The 25,494-nt window shown below is 38.4% G+C and overlaps 1 protein-coding gene across 1 annotated transcript in view; it reads right to left on the reverse strand.

The window, feature by feature from the left end:
- The window catches only part of LOC309962183 (SH3 domain-binding glutamic acid-rich protein-like), a gene marked incomplete at its 5' end in the record, with an annotated part of 63,938 nt that overhangs the window by 18,645 nt on the left and 19,799 nt on the right, over nt 1-25,494 (reverse strand). Inside the window, 3 exons of the mRNA XM_082839821.1 lie at nt 2,160-2,252; nt 2,751-2,825; nt 22,344-22,424. Coding sequence (XP_082695947.1) covers nt 2,160-2,252; nt 2,751-2,825; nt 22,344-22,424 — 249 coding nt within the window. The remainder of the gene's footprint in view (nt 1-2,159; nt 2,253-2,750; nt 2,826-22,343; nt 22,425-25,494) is intronic.

Raw genomic sequence — 25,494 nt, forward strand, 5'->3', positions numbered from 1 at the left:
CACTTGTCAAACGGGAAAAAGTCAAAATCTCTCTTTATGTAGAATAAATATTATTAGAGAGTTGATCATTAATGTTAATACTATATTCATCTAAAATAAAAATGTCTTCTATGTAGTCATTTCTTCATCTCAGCCCAAGCAAAAATAACACAGCCATGTTTTTAATTCCTATTAGGATTCACAAGACTATAATTTACTTTGTAAAGGGCTCACAATTTTTAAAAATATTAGCAAAGAGAATCCCCAAGCTGGATGGCTCATTACTTCACTGAACTAACCAGCCCAGAGGCTGAGACGCTGAAGCCAACCCTGCCCCTGCTGTAGAAGTCAGGGTCTGATTTTAAAAATGCTGTCTTCCTCTTGGTCTCGTGGGAGAAAGGGATTGGGGTGTAATGTTTTTACCTTTGTCTCTCTGTCTTAAAAGGAGCAAACTGAATTTCAACATGTAAATCAATAATGTTGTACCAGTGCATTAGGCAATCCATGGCAAGTTCAAATTATAAAATGTTTTTAAAGATGTTTATAAATTACAGGATAATTAAATTGTCACTCTGTTTCACCTTAAATTGTTTCTGAATTATACAGGCTGCTATGAAAGCCCATCTAACTTCTAGATCAAGACTGAAGATTTCATCTTTCTTCAAAACAGAAACGTCAAAGGGTCTTAAATCATCAACATTTTGAAATAGCAGTATTCAAACATAAGGGAATTTACTGCCTTGGTTCCTCCCAAATTTAAATTCCTTATGATAAAGACAAGCTGATGCCACCCCCATTTTCCACAACGGGGCTGTCAGTCTTGGCCCCTTTCCTAGTCACATTCGATCTGCTGGGAACAAGAATCCAGTGATCTTAAAAGCTGTCCACATCTCTCCTGGAATCAATAAATAGGTACAAATGCAAACCATCGGGGTTTGGTAAATAGTCTTTGCTACAATTGGCCCAAGGCAGAAGCCCACTGAAATTCTCCCAAGAGGAGGCTCCGCCCATTCAGGCTCCCTCGGTGGCTCCAGGGTTTCCCCTTTGCCTGGCTTCCCAACCACATTTTCAGAATTCCTTGAATAAGTAGCCCATCTGATCCACCATTATCTTAGCTTGGTGCTTCCAGAACCACAGTCTCCCCTCGGCCCTTTACCCTGCGGCCCCTGCATTGGAACGCTTTAGAATTAGCTCACGGGCCTTGCATCAGCGGGGCCCCGAGAGTCCCCTGATTGGCTTTGAATTGGTGTCAGTTTCCCTCCCCCGGGGACCCTATTATCCTCAGCTCCCAATGGCTTCCCACAAATCTTCTTGGTGGAATATGCCAACTACAAATGGGCATTTGCCATCTGCCTCTACAAGGATTAAATCATGAGCTGTTGCAGTTGCTGACCTTCAACACCCCTTGAAAGGAGTTCGGGGTGGAGATCAGGAACGAGGCACTCTGTGCTCTGGGAAAAACTCGCAGAACAGGTCTTCAGATAGTTAGATGCTTCCAGGAGAAGATTTTATGAGCCCAATTCTTGCATCTCCTCGTATCTAGAAAAGCACTAAAATCCTTCATGGTGACGTCTGCTCCTCGTGACTAGCAGTAACCTTCACGAGACGAGCAGAACCTTCTGCAAAAAATATGCTCTTGGTTGCGTGGACTCCCTTTTATCAAAATCACATATGTACTGACGTTTCCCGCTACCCCTTAGGAGCAGTTTCTCAGAGCTCTCTGAGGTGCTATCTCCCGGGCTATAGTCCTCATTCTGCCCCAAACAAAACTTAACTCACGACGTTCACGTTGTACATTTTTTTTAAGTCGACAAGTGTGAGAGGAGTCCATCACTACACATGACCAAGGCATAAGGTCCCTTGCTTTAGAAAGAACATGAACCCAACCTAACCGTAACAACACAAAGACAAATCATTAAGGCCTTGCGTAGCCTGTCACTCCAGGCCTGGGTTCAGGGTCCTTCCTCTGGCTTCCTTTCAGCCCTCTACTCACCTTGAACACAGCAGTTAACACATTAAGTGAAAATTACCTGCTGCCTCCTGGCTAAACCCTCAGTTCCTTACTTTCACGCCCACTCTCGTGTGCCCAGAAAGAGTCCTGGCACCTGGCAGAGCTAAATAAATGCTTGTTGAACAGAACTGAATCCAGTGAAACTACAGTGAAAACAGCAAACACTCACATTCTTCTCTGGGGATCCAGTGAGGTCGCCCGCATCTTCACTGCCTTCTTTTTGTGCCTCGTGTTGTCCACTTTCTTCAGCCTTCTCTGTTCCCTGGTCATAAAGGAAACCCATGGTATCACTAACCTTGGATAAGCTTCTAAGGCGACACCAGACCACACGTGCTGTGGTTTCCTTATTTAGATACACAATACATAAACAAAGCAAACGTGGACGTCTGTGTATTAGTCACTTAACCCCTAGAGTATGGGATCACCAACCCTCGACATTGCTGATTGGATCTGTCGGTGTAAGTCCATAGACCCGACTCATGTGCATGGTAGAGTAATAAAGACCCTAATAGGAGTTAATTCACCCATTTAAGTCTTGTGAAGAGAACTCCAAAGGATTCCATATTTAGGGAATATTTATTTTCTATTGCTTTTGTGGAAAGAAGCTTTATAATTTTAGAGATTAAAAAAGAAAGATAGATGATAGATAGATAGATAGATGAGGTAGACAGATAGACAAACAGATATGAAAAGACTAGAACCTAGTAGACATTCTGAGTAAACGGGTCTCCAGGAGATGGTTCAAGATACCAGCTCTTACCTCTGTGTTGCTCTGTGCTTCTCCTGCCACATCACCATTGGGAAGGGAAGATGCTTCCTTGGGCGATTTTGTCACCTGCATCATAGAAATTGAGAATGTCTGAGAATTTTCTTGAGGAGAAATAGCTTGCATTTCGATACCATTTAACTATCCAAATTATATTTGTCTTCATTTTATCTTCACTACGACACTGTAACCTAATTCCATAGGTCAGTCACCACCACTCACACCTTAGAGGCAAGAAAATAAAGGCAAAATATGTCACGTTGCAAGTTAGGGGCGGGGCTAGAATACACCTCCTACTTTATGTTCTCTTGACTTAACCAGTGGTTCCCAGTCTCTTAAAATATTAGGTTATTTTTCTCATCAGAAGGAAAAAAATTGTAACTATGTGAGGTGAGGGATGTTAACTTACTGTGAAGATCATTTCACACCACCTACATATATTAAATCATTACGTTGTACCCCTTAAACTCATACAATGTTATATTTCAATTATATCAGTAAAAATGGGGTGGGGGTAGGATTCGGTGATTTTTATTACAAAGGCACTTCAAGCTCACAGGAAAAAATTAAGCCATATACACAATTTCCAGTTCCAAGCTTCTATGATACTCAATATTAAAAATTTTATATGTACCTACCTCTACCTTAATACATACATAGAGGCTATTTTTGTTTCATTTTTGTGGTTTTTTAAACAGATATGGGAACATACTATGCACAATTTGATGTTTTAGCTTAGTACATCATGTACCTTTGTCCAGATTAATTCATATGGTTGTAACTCACTGTTATTAACATCTGCTTAATATTAAATATATAACAACTTATTCAAATATTTCCCAGTTTATGGTTTTTCAGAAAGTTCACACGTTTGTGCCTGTACAAACAATGCTACATTAAAATGAATAAAATGGTGGGGAGGATTAATTTCTTCCTAAAAAAAAGAAATTGTAGCAATTTACATTCCCATCGTAATATGTGCCTGGCCCCTTTTCCTTTATCTCCATGAGCAATGAAGATGATTGCACTTTTTAATCTTTGCCAACCTGTTGGGAGAAAATGGAATTTCATTTTTGTTTGTTTTGTTTTGTTTGCGGTACACGGGCCTCTCACTGTTGTGGCCTCTCCCGTTGCGGAGCACAGGCTCCTGACGCGCAGGCTCAGCGGCCATGGCTCACAGGCCCAGCCGCTCCGCGGCATGTGGGATCTTCCCGGACCAGGTCACGAACCCATGTCCCCTGCATCGGCAGGTGGACTCTCAACCACTGCGCCACCAGGGAAGCCCTCATTTTTGTTTTAATTTACATTTTCCTCATTACTGGAAAGGAAAGGCATATTTTTCATGAGTTTTAGCCACTTACATTTGCTATTCAGATAAATGCCTTCATATGTTTTGCCCATTTTTACGAGTTGTTTGTGTTTTATTATCAATTTTTATAGGTTCTTTATACAATAGAAATATTAGTCCTTTGTCAGGTTACAAGGTTTTTTCTCCAGTCTATAACTTTTTACAAATTTTGTTGGGTTTTTTTTGTTTTGTTTTGTCGCCCTTTATATACACAAATTTATCTAAGTTTTATTCTCTGAAATGTATTTCTATTATTTTGTATTAATTATTAACATCTAGAGACATAATCCACCTGGAATCTAATTTTGTATATGCTATAAAGTAGGGCTCTGTTTTCTTTCAGATAGATGACAAATTATGCCCGTACCATTATTTTTCCCTTGAATTGAGATGTTATTTTTGTCGTTTATAAAGTTCTATGTATGCATTTGGATCTGTTAACGCACTAGTCTATATATAAATGTATAAACATATCCATGGATGTATTTATCAGTTCCCATGCCAATATACAGCTTTTATCACTGTAGTTTTTAACATAAATTTCAATATTCAGAAAGGCAAGACTTTGCTACACAAAATCTCCTTTTTCAAGATTTTCTTGGCTCTTCTCAGACATGTATTATTCCAATTCATTTTAAGATCATTTTTCCTAGTGTCATAAAATATTAAATAGGCTTTTCATTGAAATAGCACTAAATGTATTTATTTAGGAATTATCACTTCTTATTGTTAGGTCATCCTACTCAGGGCATCATAGGTCTCTCCATTGCTTTAATATTTGTTGGTGTCTTTCAGATAAATCTATTCCTAAACACTTTAGAGATTTTTATCACCATTGTGAGTGAGATATGATTTTTATATTTTAACTTCCTATCCATTATAGTTGATATAAATAAAAGCTACTAATTTTTGCATTTTTTTAATCCAGAAACTTAATTAACTATAATACTAATTCTAATGGATTTTATTGGAGTTTGTTGAGATTTCTAGGCATACAATTACATCATACACAAATAAAGATAATTTTTATATTTCATATATGCTACATATATATGAGATATTTCATTTTCTTACTTTTTTGTAATAACTACAGCTTCTAAAACAATGTTTAATAATATGGTGATGACAGGCATGCCTATCTTTCTTCTGATTTTAATGCTTCAGTATTTCATGGTTCATTAGGATACAGTTTTCTTTTGATAATTGGTTTTTATAATATTTACTCAGTTTCCTTCTACTTATATTTTAATCCATGTTTATTTTAACTAGGAATGTCTGATGAATCATATCAAATATCTTCTTGGTATTTATGGACACAATCTTACAGTTTTTCTCCATCAATAAGTTCATGTAATGAACTACTTTGATAGAAAAAATTCTGCTCTAATTTGGTGTATTACCTTTAATTCATTGCTGGATACAGTTTGCTAATATATTATTTAGACTTCCCTTCTGAATTCGTAACAGAAATTGATCTAGGTATAACTGAAAGTTTTCTAAGTAATATATCAACTGGCCAGGGATTCATCTATTTCATATGTCTGTTCAAGTTATATATAGTCAAATTACATATAAATGTATTCAAGTTGTATATATTCAAATTATATATAAATTGTATTCATATATGCACACACAGAGGCACACAGACACATACTTTCTCTTTTGTATTAAATTAAACTTGTTTTTTCTTTTTATTGATTCACTGCCTACTCTTTTTTTTTCTATTTTCCTAATTTTATAAGTTGAATATTTATTTTACTAAGTTTTTACCTTTCTCCTTTAATTATAAGAATATTTAAAGTTAACAATTTTCCTCTGTATAGAGATTTGGCTGTATATTGGGGTGTATGAAATAATATCTTTTGCTTATTATTTGATGACTTGTAATATCAGTTTTGTTTTCCCTTGGATATGGAGTTATTTGAAATGGCATATATTTATTTCTTAAGTTTTTATGATATTTCTCTTCCAGATTGTAATTCTATACTTGGGATAAAAATGTATCCTGTAAAATCATCCCTTTTTGAAATTTATGAAAGTTTCCTTTGTGACCAAGAATGTAATAGATTTGAAAATTGTTTAATAAGTGTAAGAGAAGAATACATTCTATTAATATCTATCTAATATATTCTTATTCTTGTGTGTATACATATATCTATACATATCTATTAAATTGTTTGCTGTCACAGAAGACCCCAAGTAACCAAAATAATCTTAAGAAGGAAAGACAAAACTGGAAGTATTATGCTCCCTAGTTTCAAACTATACTACAAAGCTACAAAATCAAAACTGTATGGTACTGGCACAAAAACAGACATACAGATTGATAGAAGAGAATAGGGACACTGAAAATAAACCCACACATTTAGGGTCACTTAACCTATGACAAAGGAGGCAAGAATACACAATAAGGAAAAAAATAGTGTCTTCAATAAATGGTGTTGGGAAAACTGGAAAGCTACATGGAAAAGAATCAAACTGGACTACTTTCTCATACCATATACAAAAATAAACTCAGGGCTTCCCTGGTGGCACAGTGGTTGAGAGTCCGCCTGCCAATGCAGGGGACACAGGTTCGTGCCCCGGTCCAGGAAGATCCCACATGCCGCGGAGCAGCTAGGCCCGTGAGCCATGGCTGCTGAGCCTGCGCGTCCGGAGCCTGTGCTCTACAACAGTGAGAGGCCAGCGTACCGCAAAAAATAAATAAATAAATAAAATAAATAAATAAACTCAAAATAGATTAAAGACTTAAATGTAAGACCTGAAACCATAAAACTTCTAGAAGAAATCATAAGCAGTATGCTCTTTGACATCAGTCTTAGCAATATTTTTTTGGATCTGTCTCCTCAGACAAGGGAAACAAAAGTAAAATAAATAAACTGAACCACATCAAACTAAAAGACTTTTGCACAGCAAAGGAAACTATCAACAAAACAAAAAGGCTGCCTACCGAATTAAAGAAAATATTGCAAATACTACATCTGATAAGGGATTAATATCCAAATATACAAAGAACTCATATAGGGAATTCAGTGGTTAGGACTCCACTCTTCCACTGCAGGGGGCATGGGGTCGATCCCTGGTCGGGGAACTATTGATAAGATCCCACAACCCACATGGCACGGCCAAAAAATAAAAATTTAAAAAACCCATGGGCTTCCCTGGTGGCTCAGTGGTTAAGAATCCGCCTGCCAATGCAGGGGACATGGGTTCGAGCCCTGGTCTGGGAAGATCCCACATTCCGCAGAGCAATGAAGCCCGTGTGTCACAACTACTGAGCCCATATGCCACAACTACTGAAGCCCACACACCACAATGAAGAGTAGCCCCCGCTTGACACAACCAGGGAAAAGCTCACATGCAGCAACGAAGACCCAACACAGCCAAAAATAAAATAAATTAAATTAAATTAATTTATTTCTTTAAAAAGTTAAAAAAAAAATAAAACTCATATAACTCAACATAAAAAAATGTTAAATGGGCAGAGGACCTGAATAGACATTTTTCCAAAGAAGACATACAGATGGGCAACAGGCACATAAAAAGATGTTCAACATCACTAATCATCATGGAAATGAAAATCAAAACCACAATGAGATATCACCTCTTACATGTCAGAATGGCTATTATCAAAAAGACAACAAATAACAAGCATTGGTGAGGATATGGAGAAAAGAGAATCCTCATGCACTGTTGATAAAAATGTAGATTGGTGCAACTACTAGAGGAGACATTATGGAGATTCCTCAAAAAATGAAAGGTAGAACTGCCACACAATCCATCTACTGCACTCCTGGGTATTTATCTGAAGAAAATGAAAACACTAATCTGAAAAAATCTATGCCCCAATGTTCATCGCAACATTATTTACAATAGCCAAGGTATGGTAGCCACCTCAGTGCCCATCAATAGACGAGTGGATAAAGAAGATGTGGCATATATATATATGGAATATTACACAGCCTTATAAAAGAATGGAATTTGCAACAACATGGATGGACCTAGAGGGTATTATGCTAAGTGAAATAAGTCAGAAAGAGAAAGACAAATACTGTACGATTTCACTTAAATGTGGAATCTAAACAAAGCAAATGAACAAACATAATCAAACAGAAACAGAGTCATAAATACAGAGTGGTTCCAGAGTGGAAGGAGATGGAGGGAGGAAAGAAATAGGTGAGGGAGATTAAGAGATACAAACTTTCAGTTACAAAATAAATGTCACTGTTATGAAATGTACAATATGGGGAATACAGTCAATAATTCTGTAATATCTTTGTATGGTGACAGATGGTAACTAGACTTATGGTGGCCATTTTGAAATGTACAGAAATATTAAATCATTATGTTGTATACCGGGAACTAACATAGTGTTGTCGGTCAGTTATACTTCAAAAACAAACAAACTCATAGAAAAAAGTCTGTGGTTACCAGAGGCAGCGTGTGGGGAGAGGGGAATTGGATGAGGTAGACAAAAGGTACAAATTTCCAGTTACAAGATAAATAAGTACCAGGGATGTACTGTACAACATGATAAATATAATTACCACTGCTCTGTGTTATATACGAAAGCTGTCAAGAGAGCAAATCCTAAGAGTTCTCACACAAGGAAAAAAATTTGTTTTCTAATTCTTTCATTTTGTGTCTGTACAGGATGATGGATGGTCACTAAACTTCATTTCATGATATATGTAAGTCAAATCATTATGCTGTATACCTTAAACTGCAGTGTTGTATATATACAGTGCTGCAGTTATATCTCAATAAAGCTAGAAGAAAAATTTTTAAACTTTTAAAAATAAAGTTGGCTGATTACATTTGTTTTTTTTGCTGTAAATTGTGCCTGATATGTAATAAGTACAATATATTTATTGAAAGGTATGTTTTTAACAAGTTTTCATTGTATGTCTAGGAGTTTCTGATTTATGAATTTGACTGCCATGTAGTATGATCCATAAAGATCCATGACTACTATATTTTCTTTATAGATTTTTACAATTTCTCATAATACCTCTTTTACCTAGTTAATGCTTTTGGTCTTGAATTCCTCTATATCTAATATTATTAATGTCACTCCAGCTTTCTTTTTGTTTGTTTATGCCCTTCATTTCCAGTTTTCTTTGAATTACTCTTTTATTGTTATAAATAACATATGTCTCAATCTATGTTAAAATCTAATACCACTGACAACTCCAATTCCAGTGTAGGCAAGTAATATCCTATAAACTCTCTAACAAATAATGACTATAGGGCTTCCCTGGTGGCACAGTGGTTGAGAGTCTGCCTGCCAATGCAGGGGACACGGGTTCGTGCCCCGGTCCGGGAAGATCTCACATGTCGCGGAGTGGCTGGGCCCGTGAGCCATGGCCGCTGAGCCTGCGGGTCCAGAGCCTGTGCTCCGCAACGGGAGAGGCCACAACAGTGAGAGGCCCACATACTGCAAAAAAAAAAAAAAAAAAAACAAATAATGACTATAAACTCTGGGTGAATTTTTTAAATAAATTTTCTTTAAAACAGAAGTAAAGGAAAAACGAGAGGAAAATGAACCAAAGTAAGAAGATTCAAGAGGAAGTTGACTTAAAAGATGAGAATGACTTGCACACTCAGGTTCACAGCTGCATTATTCACAACAGCCAAGAGGTGGAAACAATTCAAATATCATCAGTGGATGAATGGATGAGCATACATACAATGGAATACTATTCAGCCTTAAAAAAGGAAAGGAAATCCTGACACATGCTACAACATAGATGAACCCTGAGTACATTATGCTAAGTGAAAGAAGCCAGTCACAAAAATACAATACTGTTTGATTTCACTTATATGAGGAATCGAAAATCGAAAAATTCATAGAAACAGAAAGTAAAATAGTGGTTACCAGGGACTGGGAATAGGGAGAAATGAGGAGTTGTACGAGTATAGAGTTTCAGTTTTACAAAATGAAAAAGTTCTGGAGATCTTTTGCACAACAATGTAAATATACTTAACACTACTGAACAGTAAGGTTTTTGAAAAATGGTTTAAAAAAAAGTGAGAATTGCACTGGGTGAGTTGCTGTTCTCAGAGCTTAAGCCTGAGAAAAAGCAAATCTTGTGAGAGACATAAAACCACAACAGTAAACCCACAGGTTTTTTGCCTGAAAAATCCAAAAAAACAGAATTCGGGGCACCCACAGCCCCTAGAAAATGAGGACAGAATCCTGGACAGGTGAGAGGCAGATGGAGGGAGCCTCAAATTCTGTTTATAAACTCTGTCAAAATCTCCAGCTGAGCCCAGAACAATGTGTGTATGGGACTGGTTTCAGCTAAAGCAAAAAGAGCTCAACTCAGATTTAAGCTGCTACTAGAAACATAGAGTTTGCAGTTTGAGTACGACAAAGTAAATGCCTACTGAAACAAACAAACAAAAAATCAACATTTTTCAGAGGAATGTAACAAAATACAGTCTGCACAACACAACCTTCACTATCTCCAAGTATCCAAAACACTTGAAGTATAAAGAACAGGAAAATGTGACCCATCCTCAAAAGAAAAAACAATAAATAGAGACCAATCCAGAAAGAAGCCAGATGTTGGAATTAGCAGACAAAACTTTAAAGCAGCTATTATAACTGTGCTCAAAGATGTAAAGGAAAATATGTATACGATGCTGAAACAATTAGAAATCTCAGCAGAGAAATAAAAACTATAAAAATCAAACAAGTGGGACATTCTATAACAGAAAAAATACAATATCTGAAATTTAAAACTCACTGGACTGGATGCAGAATGAAGATGACAGAAGAAAAAATAAGTGAACTTAAAGGTAGGTCAACAGAAATTATCCAATTTGAAGACCAGAGAGAAACAAGATTTTTAAAAAATAAAAAAAGCTTCAGGGAAATATGGGATAATGACGAAAGACTTATCATATGTAATTAGAGTGTCAGAAGGGGAGATGAAAAAAATGGGACAGAAATAATATCTGAAAATATAATGGCTGAAAACTTCCTAAATGTGGTAGAAGACATACATATTTACAGATTCCAGAATCTCAGCAAATCCCCATAAGGATAAACAGAAAGAAAACTATGCCCAGGTACACCATAATCAAATAGCTGAAAACCAAAGATGAAGAGAAAATCTTGAAAGCTACCACAGAAAAATGACATATTACATACAGGGAACAAGGATTCAAGTAATCTTCATGTCTCATTAGAAACAATGAAGACCAGAAGACAGAAAGAAACAACATATTTAAAGTGTCAAAAAATTGTCTAAGTAAATGTAAAAGGTTAGATTTACTCTTTTAAAAAAAAAATACATAGGATTGTTCAATGCAAAAATTATAATACTGTATAGTTGAGGTGATGATATACAAAAATGTAATATACATGATACATACAGCATAAAGGATGGGGGATGGTAAATGGATATATATGATTGCAATGTTTGTTCATATTATAAAGTGTTATAAGATTAACTATAGACCATGAAATGTTAAGAATGTACACTACAATCACTAGAGCAACCAAAAATAATTTTGGATTACAAAAAAAAATGGAAGAAGTATCGCTAAAAAGCCAAAAAATAAATTAAAAGGGAATTCTAAAGTACATCCAAATAACCCAAAACGAAGCAAAAGCACATAGAATAGAGGAATAAAAGGAGAGGGGACAAATAAAAAACAAGTAATAAAATGATAAATCTAAACACAATTAATTCAACGATTACTTAAATATTAATAAACTAAATGGTCCAGTTGACAACAGAGATTGTCAGAATGAATAAAAAAATGCACAAGATCCAATTCTATGTTGTCTACATGGGTAAGTTGAAAGTAAATGGATGGAAAAAGATATACCATGCAAACAGTAAGCATAAGAAGGCTGGAACATCTTTTTAAAACAGCTTTTTTTTTTAATCATTATATACAGATAAAAAGACAAAGAGTATTACCAGGGATTTTAAAAAGATATTTGATAATAATAAAAGGGTCAATTCATTAGAAAGTCATAATCATAAATATGATTGTGCTTTTAAAACGTATGAAGCATAAATTAGCCAGATTAAAGGGAAGAACAGACAATTCACATAACTGGAGATCCAACACCCCTTTCTCATCAACTGTACAGCAACTATTCAAGAATCCAGTCTGGGAAATTTCAGCCTCTCCAAATTTTTTAGAGTTGGTTTGATTCTTTCTACCATATTAATTCATTAGAGCTCGTCTGTCTTCTCTCATGTTTTTCCTTCCCTTCATTTTGCTGACTTAAGTTTGTCTCCATTCTGTTTTCCTCAGCTCTGCCCCCATTCTGCTAATCTAGATGTTCTGAAATGCTTTTCTCTTTCACTATTGCTTACCTTTCTGTTCATAAAACTCACAGTGCTCTCTTAATAAATCACAGTTACATAATATGAACGATCCCCAACAAAAGGATTTACCTCCCCTGCCCCCCACTGAGCCCAGACCTTCAGAACATTGGTATTTCCCTGCTTTTCTCCATATCCCCAAACCAGAATGGATATTCTCACATATGTCATTGTTCCCATATGGCCTTCCACAACTCCTGGCTATTTCTGAGGTTGTTTAAAATTCCTGACGTCACTATTTTGACAAGGTTTTCCTTTACAGAAGTGGTTCTCAGCTTTGGGAGCACATTAAAGTCCCCTGGGGCCTCCTCGCCCAGAGATTTCCATTCAGCCCATCTTGGCTACGGCCCTGGCATCTCCTGGTACTAACAGCTCCCCTGGTGCTTCTGCTGTGCATCTAGGGCTGAGGCCGACTGCCAGGGTCTGCCTGCTCCAGGTTTCTCGGGGGCCTGCCCCGCCCCCAACCCAGCTCACACTCACCGCTTCTCCCAGGGAAGACCCCTCTGTGGGCCACCGCCGGGACTGAGGGCAGGATGGAGGTGGGGTGAGAGGGGTTCAGCTGCCAGGTTGCTCCAAATCACTGCCCAGGGCCCCTCCTGCAGTGCGAATGCCCCATCTGGGCCTGCAGGGCCCTGAGAGCTGAGCCCACGTTGGCCAACACCAGGGCTCGGTTCCTCCTTCAAAGCAGCCCTTTCTGCTTTCCATCTTGCAGGGACTCTTGCCTAGTTTCTGGTCCTCAGACAGCACCCTCTGGTTTTCCTGCCCAGTCAGGAGACGAGGGGCTGGAGGGGAGGCTGCAGCATCACCTTCAAGTGGAGGGTCCTCTGCTCTCTCTTAGTCATGAGTTCTCTTCTCCTGCTCGTCACGCTTTTTTTTTCTCCTCACGCTTTTTATTTATTTATTTTTGCAGTAGGTCCTTGTTGGTTATCCATTTTATTTTTTTTTTAATTTTTTTTTACTGTGCTAAAACTCACATAATCTAAAACATACTATTTTAACCATATTTAACTGTACATTTCAGTGGCACTAAGTACATTCACATTGTTGTGCAACTCTCACCATCAACCATCTCCCAAATTTTTCACCTTCCTAAACTGAAACTCTGTCCCCATTAAACACTAATTCCCATTCCCTCTCCCCACCCTCCCCACCCCCTGGCCCCTGGCATCTACCGATGTACTTCCTGACTATGAATTTGACTATTCTAGGTACCTCGTATAAGTGGAATCCAACAGTATTTGTCTGCACCTAATGTATACTGGAACGCATTTTAACACATATATTACATTTTAATATATTTCCGGCAAACAGATTGTACCTTCCTTTTTTGCCCCTGTGCTATTCAGTAGGCCCTCACCAGCCCTCTACTTCATACATAGGAGTGTACATACGTCAATCCCAATCTCCCAATCCATCCCACCTCCCCCACTTGGTGTCCATACGTTAGTTCTCTACATCTGTGTCTCTATTTCTGCTTTGCAAATAGGTTCATCTGTACCATTTTTCTAAATTCCACATATATGTGTTAATACACGATATTTGTTTTTCTCTTCCTGACTTACTTCCCTCTGTATGACAGTCTCTAAGTCCATCCATGTCTCTGCAAATGGCACAATTTCATTCCTTTTTATGGCTGAGTAATATTCCATTGTATATATGTACCACATCTTCTTTATCCATTCCATTCCTCTGTTGATGGACGGTTATCCATTTTAAATACAGTAGTGTGTACATGTCAATCCCAAACTCCCAATCTATCCCTCCCCCCGACAATTCTCCCTAGTAACCATAAGTTCATTCTCTAAGTCTGTGAGTTTCTTTCTATTTTGTAAATAAGTTCAGTTGTATCATTTTTTTTAGATTCCACATATAAGCAATAGCATACGACATTTATCTTTCTCTGTCTTACTTAACTTCACCTAGTATGATAATCTTCGCTCTTTCTGGAACTACTCTTGTTCATGTCCTAGGTCTCCTGTGGCTGACTTCCAGGCTCTGGCTTTCCCAAACGATTTCTATTTCTTTGCATTTTATTTTGTGTTGGAGGTATTTCCTCCTGTTGAACTTGAACCACACGTGGGTCTCAATGGCATCCACTCCACCACTCATCTTGCAGTTTTAAATTAGGAAATTTCAGAATGTCTGTTTCTGCTCCAAATTCATGTCTTGTACAGTCCTCATCAAATGTTTCTGTCTCCCTCTCCTTCTTCCTTTCACTCTCCTTCCTTTGAAGGCACCTGGATCCTCTGTTCAGTCTGGTTTTCCTCCTTCAGGTTACTGGGAAACCCTGCACTTATTGAAATATTTTTGCCGTGACTCAAAATTGCTTTCAACGGAAGCTCACTAGTCACACCAGAAAATGAGGATCAAAACTTTTAATCACACGTCATTTGGGGCCCCAAATTACATTATCCAGACATAGTATCTGCATCTTCTTCACCAGACTTGGATGCATCCTAAGAGAGAATCCATCTTCTGCTAGAGGATGCGACCATGACCCCATCAGACAATTGGAACCCTCTTGAGCAATGTCAGTGTCACTGTGGGAAATGTCAGAACATCCTGGGGTGGCTGCTGTGACGACGGTCCCCACTGGGATGTTCAGATTCTGACACTGAATAGTCACACCCTGACAGCATTCTGTAAACGTGCTGCTTTGTCATTGTGATGACTGTACGTACCTCTACCAGTTACGGGAAAATCTATTTACATATATACATATATATAACTGGATATTTTCCATTGGTGTCTTACTAATACTCCCCTGACTAAAATAACATATAGAAGACGTTGGTCCTAGTGGTTCCTTGCATGATATTTGACAATGATGGTATAGGTTATCAATCCTAACTTTAGTTATTTGCTTTAAATGTTAACTCGATCATCTTTTACTTCTTTAATTGCAATCTAGCATGATCCAGGGTAGTAATTTTCAATTAGAGATTCCCATCATATACTGTAGTGGAATAACTGAGGACGTGGAAAGGAGACGTGACCCATGAGCCCTCCCGCCCCAGCAAACTGGGGGCTGGCGAATAAGCCAGAACTGCAAACAGTCCTGATTGCTTTGAGCGCCCCCCTCCCCCCCCCCCCCCCGGCAAACCGGGGGCCTGCGAAGAAGCATTGAGTGCTTTGGGCACTGATCCATGAGATGTCCTCAGTACAATCAGAGTGGTGGGAACGCAAGGAAATGCCCTTGTGCTACTTCAGTATAATCAGAATAATGGTGGGAACTTTGCGCTGCTTTTGCGCTCAAGGACGAAGCACGGCAGGTGCTCACGAAAGCCAATTATTGCTTGTATAATTAATAAAAACATAGGTCGCTGCTTTGGCACTTCTGAAATGTTAAGACCTAGATAATGCTTTAATAAAAGCTACCACAGCAGGACAGACGGCGCTGTTCTGCCCGAGCGAGCGGCAGCCCTCTACTGCTGTGCTTCGGCACAATTCATCTCGTGTGATGAGCTTACTTTCGGCCCTGTCATAAGATAAACCACAACAATATACTCATGTAGTTTTACTAATATATAGTTGTTCAGGATCTACTCCAGACCGACTGAATCTCATGACTTGATATTCTTGATATATTCCTACCATATATGGTAAGAATATGCTTGTCATTCATAGCATATTGCATGGTACGTATGCTTGGTATATTCACAGTATAGTTCTCTGGATAATTTTGTTGTATCAAGATTTTTCCTCTATTCATCCATTTTTATAAATAAGATCGAATGATTGCTGTTGTCTTTGAAAATAGACTTAGTGACTACATTTATATTTTGCCTAAAACTTTTTTGGAGTGACTTTATTACTTCATTTTGCATGCCACAGAAACAGCCTATAATTTTTTTTTTTTTTTTTTTTTTTTTGCAGTAAGCGGGCCTCTCACTGTTGTGGCCTTTCCCGTTGCGGAGCTCAGGCTCAGCGGCCATGGCTCATGGGTCCAGCCGCTCCGCAGCATGTGGGATCTTCCCGGACCGGGGCACGAACCCGTGTCCCCTGCATTGGCAGGCGGACTCTCAACCACTGCGCCACCAGGGAAGCCCACAACCTATAATTTTTTAACCTATCACTAAGTACTTTTTGAGGTAACATTGATTTATAACACTGTATAAGTTTCGTGTATACATTACATTTCTACTTCTGTATATCCTACAACGTGCTCACCACCAAAAAGTTAGTTTCCATCCATCACTATACAGTTGATCACCTTTACCCGTATCGCCCTCTCCCTCACCCATCCCCTCTGGTGACCACTACTCTGTTCTCTGTAACTATGTGTTTGGTTCTGTTTGTTCATTTATTTTGTTTGTTTGTTTGTTTGTTCATTAGATTTTTATGTTGCACATATTGAGTGAAATCATACAGTATTTGTCTTTTTCCATCTAATTTATTTCACTTCTCATAATACCTTCAAGGTCCATCCACGTTGTCACAAATGGCAAGATTTCATCTTTTTATGGCTGAATAGTATTCCAGTGTGTGAGTGCGTGTGTGTGTGTGTGTGTGTGTGTGTGTGTATCACATCTTCTTTATCCATTCATCTATTGATGGGCACCTAGGTTGCTTCCATATCTCAGCTATTGTAAATAATGCCACAATAAACATCAAGGTGCATATATCTTTTAGAATTTGAATTCCTTTTTGAGGAATCGCCATACTGTCTTCCATAGTGGCTTCACCAACTTACATTCCCACCAACAGTGTATAAGGGTTCCCTTTTCTCCAAATCCTCCTCAACACTTTTCACTTGTCTTTTTGTTGACAGCCCTACCGACAGGTGTGAAGTGATATCTCTTTGTGGTTTTGATTCCCATTTCCCTGATGATTAGTGATGCTGAACATCTTTTCACGCAACTGTTGGCCATCTGTATGTCTTCTTTGGAAAAATGTCTATTCAGGTTCTCTGCCCATTTTTAACTGGGTTTATTGTTTCTCTGATGTCAAATTATATGAGTTCTTTGTATATTTTGGATATTAATCCCTTGTCACATATACTGTTTGCAAATATCTTCTCCCACTCAGTAGGTGGGAGAAGAAGTAGACTTTTTGTTTTGTTGATCTCTTCCTTTGCTGTGCAAAAGCTTTTTAGTTTGATGTCATTCAGTTTTTTTATTTTTGCTTTTGTTCCCCTTGCCTGAGGAGAAAGATCCAAAAAAATACTGCTAGACCAATGTCAAACAGTGTACTACCTACGTTTTCTTCTAGAAGTTTCACGGTTTCAGGTCTTACATTCAAGTCTCTAATCCATTTTAAGTTAACTTTGGTGTATGGTGTGAGATGGTTGTCTGATTTCAATTTTTTTACATCTTACTGTCCAATCGTCCCAATAACATTTAATGAAGAGTCTATCCTTTCACAATTTTATGTTCTTTGCTCTTCTGTCTTTTCTTTCCCTGAGAGTTTCGGATTAGCAGATGCAAACTATTACATTTAGAATGGATAGCGCAGGGAACTATATCCAATATCTGGGGATAAACCGTAATGGAAAAGAATATTAAAAAAGAATGTCTATATGTGTATAGCTGAGTCACTTTGCTGTACAGCAGAGATTGCCACCACACTGTAAATCAGCTATACTTCAATAAGAAAACTAAAATAAAATAATGATGCTCATTGAAGCAGATATGACCAGATGCCTGTGAAGAACTGAGGTTGATTTTATGGAGGCAATGCTCACTTACAAAGCTCTCTTGGCCTGGTACTTGGCCTGGTACAGCCTGCCTAAGAAAACTGTTCTACAAGCAATAATGCTGCTTGTAATGCTTAATATCATTTTATAAGCATACATTTTCTCCATAATAGTCAAGAGTATCTATTTTTAGCTTGAACAAGATTGATTTCCTTGCTGACACTTCTCCACCATATTGTTTGCTACAAAACGATACTGTGACAAATAATATCGCTTCCATAAATCGTCAAGTGTCTGTCTTCCTAAAGGACACTTGAAGGACTTTGCCCCAAGTACACACCCACACCTATAAACCCGAGCAATGCTGACAGCACCAAAGGTTCTAGCATGGACTGTGCTGCTAATTAGTGGAGTATCTTTGTGCAAATCACCTAAACTTCTTGGGCTTCGAGTTCCTCCTTTGTAAAGAGAAGGCTCTGAACTGGATGTTAAGTCCCTCTAGGCTGAGCTCTATAATTCCATGGCCACCCCTTTCTTCTACTTAGCCAAAAAGAATTTCATGCAATAGGACAAAACCTAAACACAAACCAGGGTGAGATCTAAAATCTGAGATTAGGTCATATTTTTAATGGGACAAGGTGACACAGAGCAGAGGGTGAGATAGAATTACATATATTAGGGTGGCTGTGTCTCAAAACGTAATGAAAAAAGCAATTTGCAGAAAATTCCAAAAAAATATGATACCAATTAAGCATTAAAAATACAAAACAACACATGTACTGCTTGTGGAGATGAATACATAGTTTTAGATATAGTCTTAAAATACCCATGATGTTAGTGGCCCCTAAGGAGCGAGGGAAACAAGGATGGGGAGAGAAACAAAGTGAGCTCATTGTTTCTCTGTAATGTGTGAGTTCTTTAACTAAAGCAAATATGATATCACCTTCACTTTGGCGAGGCATATCTATGAATATTTGCTAAATGAGTCCTTAACTTAGAGGTTGTTAAACAGGAGTGTGCATCAGAATCAACCAAAGAGCTTTTTAAAAATGAAGGTCGGGCTTCCCTGGTGGCGCAGTGGTTGAGAGTCCGCCTGCCAATGCGGGGGACATGGATTCGTGCCCCGGTCCAGGAAGATCCCACATGCCGCGGAGCGGCTGGGCCCGTGAGCCATGGCCGTTGAGCCTGCGCATCTGGAGCCTGTGCTCCACAATGGGAGAGGCCACAACAGTGAGAGGCCCACGTACCGCAAAAAAAAAAAAAAAAGGTGGTCCCTGACCCTCTCCCCTTATAATTCAGGGTCAGTAGGTCTGAAGCAGAACTCAAGCATCTTAATTTTTTAAAAACTGTCCCAGTGATTCTTCTGCAGAGCAGCCTATAATACAATACTAATATTTAAGATAAAATTAAACAAAAGATACAAATGGTCATAACAGCATTATTCATAATAGTCCCAAAGTGGAAACAACCCAAATGTCTGTCAACTGATGAATCAATAAATAAAATATGGTCTATTCATACAATGGAATATCATTCTGCCATAAAAAGAAAAGAAGTACTGACACATACTACTACATAGATGAACCTTGACAGCATTATGCTAAGTGAAAGAACCAGAAGCAAAGAACAAAATATTGTATGATTAGTCCAGGAGGTCCAGCAGTCAAATAAGAGGAATTTCAAAAATAGCAAAGAAAAGAAAATGGAAACTAATGGGGAAAGAATGACCACAGAAAGAGTACCTCCAACATCTTCCAGAACTGAACGACATGACTTTCCAGATTGAAAAAAGGCCCAGCAAGTGCCCAGCACAAACAAGGAAGAAAAGACCATCCCAAGCAGCTCATCATACACCTTCAAAGCAAAAGAGAGGAACCTAAAGTCTCCCAGGAATGAGAAAAACAAAAACAGACACAAATACAGGGTCAGTAGACAGACTGGCACCAGGTTTCTCAACAACAGTCCCGGAAACTACTAAGAATATGGACCCGCAGCTTTCCAGTCCTGAGCAGAAGTGATGTCTGGCCTGGAGCTCTGCACCTTAGCACACAGAAAAGTCATCCATGAGTGGTGAAGGCAGGACCTACCATTTTCTGTAATAATCCTTGACCTTTTCAAAATTATACACATATTAATTGGATAAAAATTAAATTTTAATATTCAGAAAACAGTCTTTTCAAGAGAAATGAAGATACGCATTGAGGTACAAAGATGCACTTAAGATAAAAACTCATCACGGTACGGTCCCTCTTCAGAGCACAACAGAACCAGAAACCAAATTGTAAAATAGAATCTGATGGTCCTAAAATCAAGGAGGTTAAACCCTCTCATTGCTGATTCAATCCATCAGCAATTCTTACCAATTCTTCCTCCAAAACAGATGCTAAAATCATCCACTTCTGTACTGTTCTATCCCCACCACCCTAGTCCACGCCACCATGACATCTCATCCGTTTTACTACAGTAATTTGTACCACTTCAATCCATTCATCCCATTGTAGCCAAAAAGAGTTCTAGACAAGGAAATAAAATTACTCCTCTGCTTAAAACCTTTACAATGTCTTAACAGCCCCTAAGATAGACTCCAGAGCACTGCTGTGGCCCATGGGCTGCCCACCTGCTGCTCCCACCTCCCATGGTGCCCCTTCCCTCTTCACTTCGGCAACTCAGGACTCAGGGCAGTCATGGCAGGTCTTAGGAGTCTCCAAGCCCTTTCCTGCCTCAGGGCCTTTGCATTTGCTCTTACCTTTGCCTGGAACACTCTTCCCTCCACCCTTCCTGTCCTTCTTCAAGACCCAAGTGACCTGAGTGTCCCCACTCATAGATAGCTATGTTAAGATAGCTCTTAAACATAATAGCTAAACTAACGTGACCCAGTTAACAAACTCCTATACCAAATAAAAAATATCAAATTGCATATAATAGCTTTTAGCACTTTTTTAAATGGTTAATAACGTGTATGAGATATGTTGCATTTAAGTTGACCAAAGCCAGAAAGGTATTTCATTAAAAGGGAAATATCTTTATTTCTCTGTATAGAACCATTATCCCCTTATAGAATATTAACCAACTGTAAAATCTACATGTTACCATTTGGAGAAGGAATTCGTGTTACACCTGCATGTGTTAACCTAAGCACTAAGATACCTCAGGTGTCATTACCTGAAGAATGTGGACACATGGAAGACAGCACATCCACATGCCTCTGAGATACACCCATCTCTATAAGGTAGGATTTTTAGTTGTGTCTCCTATGGTGAGAATTAATTAGGACTCAATCATCACAAATCTCTTTTGAAATGAAGCTGGGCATAAACAGATTAGTTAAGAAATAAATGAATTAGACAAATGTGTGCTTGTCTTGTATCTATGGAGAGTCTTGTATGAGATGCTTGGTAGAGGTGAGGAATGCAGTGAAGGTAAGGAATAAAACCAGGTGATCTCTGGGGCTTCCCTGGTGGCGCAGTGGTAGAGAGTCCGCCTGCTGATGCAGGGGACACGGGTTCGTGGCCCAGTCCGGGAAGATCCCACATGCCGCGGAGCGGCTGGGCCCGTGAACCATGGCCGCTGAGCCTGCGCGTCCGGAGCCTGTGCTCCGCAACGGGAGAGGCCACAGCAGTGAGAGGCCCGCGTACCGCAAAAAAAAAACAGGTGATCTCCACCAGACATTCAAATTCATGGTATTTGCTTTATTAGCATAATTCTTCATTTAATTGATATAATTATACATAATCAAAGATGAAACAACACCAGAGGGGAAAAGAAACCTGATGAAATTTATCTTGTTCTTGAGTCTAGATCTTACTTTTTCCCTCCTCATCAGAAAAAAAAAGCAAAATTCAATTCATTTTCAATAGAAATAATTAATATAGGAGTACATATCATTATAAAATTAACTAACATAAGCTGTCATGAGAAATTCATAACAAAATAATTTCATAGACACAACCTGAGAATTTATACTTTTACATATTTAATTAACACACTTAAGATTATTGAATGCAATGATATTTCTTAGGTATTGTAAAGCTTACTATAACAAGGTGTAAACAGAGCAAAAATAATAAAAGCATAGTTTTGAAACACGTTTTAGTAGAAACCATGCATTATCTATGCATAAGACTTCACCAGAATAAGAAGTGTATTAAAATCATGTTAATTTAAAGATCATCACTTATTAAACAGTGTTGGTGCTGATTTTATCCTCACTTCTTATGACCTATATTGGACCCCAAGGGGGTGTTCAAGCTTACCTTTGAGCCTGGAGGGGGAGCCAAGCCAAGGAAGGAATAAATAATATTCTCTTCTTTTGCAGAGAAGAAAGAGTCAAAATCCTTGAAGCAAAGAAAAAGAATGATTAAACCCAGTGCACACTTGTGAGCCAGTATATTGACCTAAGTTAATATTTTTTATTTATTAGTCATTAAGTGAGGCGCTAACACAAAATGTTATCCCCATTTGCTTTACGAAAATGATCAAGCCCAAATTTAGGAAATTGAAGCATGAAGTTTACACTTGTTTTTACACACCTTCATTGTGCCTATTACAGTACAGTGAGAACACACACACACACACACACACACACACACAAATTGTTCCTGCTCAGGAATTGCTGACAACACGCAAACATACATACTGAGGAAGAACCTAGGGGCAGGACAGGAATAAAGCAGACGTTGAGAATGGACTTGAGGACACGGGGACAGGGAAGGGTAAGCTGGGACGAAGTGAGAGAGTGGCATGGACATATATACACTACCAAATGTAAAATAGATAGCTGGTGGGAAACAGCCCCATAGTGCAGGGAGATCAGCTCAGTGCTTTGTGACCACCTAGAGGGGTGGGATAGGGAAGGTGAGAGGGAGACGCAACAAGGAGGAGATATGGGGATATATGTATATATATAGCTGATTCACTTTGTTATAAAGCAGAAATTAACACACCATTGTAAAGCAATTATACTCCAATAAAGATGTGAAAAAGAAACATACATAGTGGAAGGCTTCTCTAAAAGTTTCACATCTTCAGCTGTTTCCTTATAATTTGACCCTATGGATTTGGACCCTAATCAGGGTCCAAACAACACAGGACTAAAACAATTAAACCAACACAGGATTTCTCTGCTGTTATTATAGTAGCTTCTAAGGGCCCAGACCTGTCTCAGGTCCTTCTGATATCAGGAGCCACAAGATTACAGAGAGTTTAGAAAGTTGCTTGTTGGGCTTCCCTGGTGGCTCAGTGGTTGAGAGTCCGCCTGCTGATGCAGGGGACACAGGTTCGTGCCCCGGTCCGGGAGAATCCCACATGCCACAGAGCGGCTGGGCCCGTGAGCCATGGCCACTAAGCCTGCACGTCTGGAGCCTGTGCTCCGCAACGGGAGAGGCCACAACAGTGAGAAGGCCCGCGTACCGCAAAAATAAATAAATAAATAAACAGAAAGGCGCTTGTTTTGCCAAAATGGGAAAAACTGCACAGCGATCTGAAACCTGCTAGCTGACAGAAACCGGAAGCTCAGTGAAACTCCACCCCTATGCCAGACCACATCCAGGCCAGTGCTTCACCAGGTGGGTCCAGCCCTAAACCAACTCTCCAGTAGTGTAGTTGTCAATAACTCGGAAGAGTTTCACTTTTTATCATTAAACGTAAAAGATACTCCCTGGCCACTTTCTTACTGCCAATCTTTGTCATTGGGGCTGTGATGTAATTTCAACAGTGTTGCCAAAAGGCTCAGATGGTACAGGGTTAGTCTGGCCTGAACTGAACAGGACACTCAAACCAACGTGGTCATGTTATTGCCTACCCTCCTCTTACATGTGTTAAGAGCATAAAACCAAAGACAGGCCACCTATATTGGGAAGAAAATGTTATGTACTTCTCATGTGTTTATCTTAGCCTAAGATTTATTTTCCTACCTGTAGCCCTGATTCTCTCAGTGATTAATTTTCTTCTTTCGTACTGAAGGTGTTTTTGTAAACTGCCTCAAATCTTAGCTGAGGGAAATATAGCATGGTAAGTGATTCTTTGGTATCAGAAATTCTCACTAATTCCCAGAGCACATACTTACTAGGTGGTTGTTAAAGATTACATGATAGAATTCATTAGTAGTATAGCACTAGTAAGTAGGTAAAAAGTAATAAAGTAAATTTATGCCAGTTTCTTAAAATTCCATAGATAAATATCTGACGATCTCTAGTTGTCAACTCTAGAAGCTTTCAAGTCAAGATAAGTTTTCTTATAATTGAACAGATTGTGTTTTGCTTCAACTTAAGTCCATATAGCTTCTTCAGAATTTCAGAGGACTGCAGAACAGTTTGTTCATATTTTTTACTTGATGTTAACAAATAGATATAGAAAATAATGAGTATGAAATGGTTTTTCAGCTTCCAGTTATGTTAGTGTGGCAGATTAGATGCCCTAAAACACCATCTCGAAAAAGAAATTTTTAAGCCAGATTAAGAAAAAAAGTATAAATTCATTGCTAAGCTGGTACCGGAAAAAAAAAAGTATAGCCAAGTGAGATCAAGAATCCTAAGAATAAGCACACAACAAGGCCACCATCCACGTTGAGAGTTTCTTACAAAACCAGGAAATCTTTATCTTCCACTCTGATGCCACAGAGAGAAAAGAGGCAAGTGGATAAAGCCTGGGCCTCCTTAAGGTGGGGAGTTCTATAAAACACACACACATAAAGATACACACACATACATACACACACAGAGATATACATTTGCACATATAGACACATACATATACATGTGCACATACATACACGTATATACATAGATGTATAGATACACATACAGACACATATATATACATATGCACATGCATACACACATATACATAGATACACACATACATGCACATATATACATATATACACAGACACACACACCAGAACCCCACTGAGGGCTCTACCCTCAATGTAAATATAAATGAGAAAAAACTTTGCCATGAAAAATAGAATGGAAGAAAATTTCCCTGATTCAACTTTGGTGCTCAGTGAAAGAGAAAACATTCTCTGAGAATTTATAACTACAAGCCAAAATTCATGAGAGTTTTTGATCCAAATTCCCACAACATGTGTTGTCCAGAAAATCTTCAAAGGAAATCAAGTTAAAAGGGTTCTAACTTTTATAGATCTCCCAGGAAACTAGCAGAAACAAATTCCAGCCTCAAAGAGTATCTGAATATAGCATTTTTTTTAATGAGCAATTCAGAGTCAAAAATCACAAAATAAATACGGAAATAAAAATATACCATGTGTGAAAGCCAGCAGAAATAATGGAAAGCAGAATCAGACACTGGAATTATCAGGCAGAAAATATCAAATATCTATATTTAATATACATAAAGAAATGAAAGAAAAGCTTGAAAACACAAGAAATAAACTAGAAAGAACAA

This window comes from Leucopleurus acutus (assembly GCF_964270905.1).
Source record: "Leucopleurus acutus genome assembly, chromosome: 5".
In the NCBI taxonomy this organism is placed as follows: domain Eukaryota; kingdom Metazoa; phylum Chordata; class Mammalia; order Artiodactyla; family Delphinidae; genus Leucopleurus; species Leucopleurus acutus.